Genomic DNA, 2500 nt, shown 5'->3' with positions numbered 1-2500 from the left:
CCAATGGGGCTTTCACTTTCATGAAGAGCATTTTCAGTCTTAACTGGATTATGACAAAATATGTAGTTCCTGCACTTTGCCTTTGTAGGGCAGAATACTGTGTACTGCTCATGCATGTACACAGACTACAGGTCGACATCACTAACAAGAATGTGTGTGTGTGTGTTTGTGTGTGTGTGTGTGTGTGTGTGCGCGTGTGTGCGCGCGCGTGTGTGTGTGTGTGTGTGTGTGTGTGTGTGTGTGTGTGTGTGTGCAGGTATCGTGACTACCGCTACCCTCCCGGCCACGAGAGGGAATATCAACACAACATGCACTTCTGGCACATCCTGGCCGCCCGGCTGGCCTTTATAATCATCATGGAGGTACACACACACACACACACACACACACACACACACACACACACACACACACACACACACACACACACACACACACACACACACACACACACACACATCCTGGCGGCACGCCTAGCATTTATAATCATCATGGAGTTACGCACACACACACACACACACACACACACACACACACACACACACACACACACACACACACACACACACACACACACACACACACACACACACACGCACACACCAGAGTTGGAAATAAGCACCCGTCCACCTGACAATGACGGGTACATTTAAATGTTTCAACCCACCAGTCACTTTGACAGGTGAAAACTTTCACCTCAGCTTGAGCTATAAATAGCCTTGTAAGGTAGCTAGTTGCCCTAACGTGGCAGTATGAGTGTATGATCTAAATGTATGGATGTCTGTAGGGGGATAGAGCAGGGTTTACCTCTGGTCCTAGGGCCAACGCAAGCAATGTCTTTGAGCAGACGACCAGCCCCAACTCAGGAGCTCTCTTTCCAACTTGCTCCTCTCTCCAATGTTCAAAGCTTCAGGGTAAAGACCCCACGAACAGTTCATAAAATCCAACGGCTAAAGCAATTCTCAAGCGGTGTGAGATAACTGCTTAGCACACAGTCGAACCGGTCATAAATTCCCTAGCAAGTGCCTCCACTGCTCCTTCAACACAGCTTCAGAGTCCAACTTCATAGTCCAACTTCTCTTCAGGGAGTAACATCTCAAACTTCTTATCAAAAGGTCCATGTAGTGCCCAATGTCCAGCAAACTTCCAAGTCCAATGGCTCTGGTCGGCGTCCTGGCGAGCCGACCAAACTCCAGGCTTCTTGCCTGCAGGAACGCTCTCCTGTACTTGCTCACCTGTGACCTCATGAACTCTGACCTTTTATAGGTTAGAGGTTAAGTGTCTCCCCCTTGTGTTGTGAACGTGAAAGTGGGCTGTGCTGGTCTGTGTCCTCACTGACCCTACCTAACTTCCTAACAAGCCTGAATGTCCAAGCAATTTTTTTGTTGTCCAATGGTTTGCCATTCTTCACCCTAAAATTGATTAGAATGCAGGATTGTTTGTATCTAAAAATTCAAAAACTTCTGGGGGAAGGCCATCTGTATTTCTGTAATGCCGCGATCACACCGCAGGCGTTGAAAGAGCCACAACGCTGCTGACTCCTGCCTGGAAAGCATTGGTCAGGGGCGTTGAACACGGCAAACGATAAACCTGAAGCGTTCGGCCAGGAATCTCGACCAACCGAAGCTCGTGTTTACAAACATTTGAACATTCCATTGGCTGACACCCTGCTGCCGTCATATATACATATTTTTAGATGAAGTTCAACTTCTGCCACCCTCAACTTTTGACGCTTTCGATGCCCTCGCCTCTGAAACGCTCCCGGCGCGTTTGCCTCGCTCGGCGCCTGCTCTCCCATACAAAGTCAATTACTTCCGCATCTTTACACGCGTTCAACGCCCGCGGTGTGTTCGCACGGTAACTCTGCCTTTCTGGGCGAATAGACCGGCTGCGACGAGATTCAAGCGACAGAGAATCGCTCCTGTGCAGCAAGAGCGATAGGAGCGATAGAAGCGCCAGAGTATGTCCATTAAAAGCAGAATGCAAACATTCCAACATTCCCATTGCCTGTGGTGGCTGTCGCCGAACGGCATCATAGCTAATTTGCTTAACATTGCCTGGAGTTCAACTACAAACTGATGCTGGAGTCACACAAATCGCCTTTAGTCTCCTGACTCGCTTTTGTCACGCGACTCAATACAAAGTCAGTTACTTCCGTCACGGAGATCACTCATGTTGCGCTTGGTCTATTTTTGCCTTTTCTGATGAAATCCAAATATAACTGATTGGAGAAAACAATACGAAATGGGGAGATTGGCCACGTGCGTTTCTGAAAAGTCAAGACCTTAGTCTATGAGGATATACCATATTGTTTTGAGATTCACTTAAGTTTTTTCTTTCTGTTTAAGTCACTTTCTCAAGAATCAGTGAAGTATTAAAATGTGTGTGTGTGTGTGTGTGTGTGTGTGTGTGTGTGTGTGTGTGTGTGTGTGTGTGTGTGTGTGTGTGTGTGTGTGTGTGTGTGTGTGTGTGTGTGTGTTGCAGCACGTGGTGTTTGTGG

General features: G+C 47.7%; 1 protein-coding gene across 1 annotated transcript in view; it reads left to right on the top strand.

Annotated features, from left to right (window-relative positions):
- Window positions 1-2500, top strand: part of LOC134444723 (anoctamin-5-like) — a 104512-nt gene that overhangs the window by 101609 nt on the left and 403 nt on the right. The window contains exons 22-23 of the mRNA XM_063193945.1: window positions 257-362; window positions 2485-2500. The exon at window positions 2485-2500 is cut by the window's right edge and continues 403 nt beyond it. Coding sequence (XP_063050015.1) covers window positions 257-362; window positions 2485-2500 — 122 coding nt within the window. The remainder of the gene's footprint in view (window positions 1-256; window positions 363-2484) is intronic.

This window comes from Engraulis encrasicolus, unplaced genomic scaffold (assembly GCF_034702125.1).
Source record: "Engraulis encrasicolus isolate BLACKSEA-1 unplaced genomic scaffold, IST_EnEncr_1.0 scaffold_68_np1212, whole genome shotgun sequence".
Taxonomy (NCBI): domain Eukaryota; kingdom Metazoa; phylum Chordata; class Actinopteri; order Clupeiformes; family Engraulidae; genus Engraulis; species Engraulis encrasicolus.
Note: the sequence above shows the minus strand (reverse complement) of the source record. Positions and strands in the feature narration are given on the sequence as shown.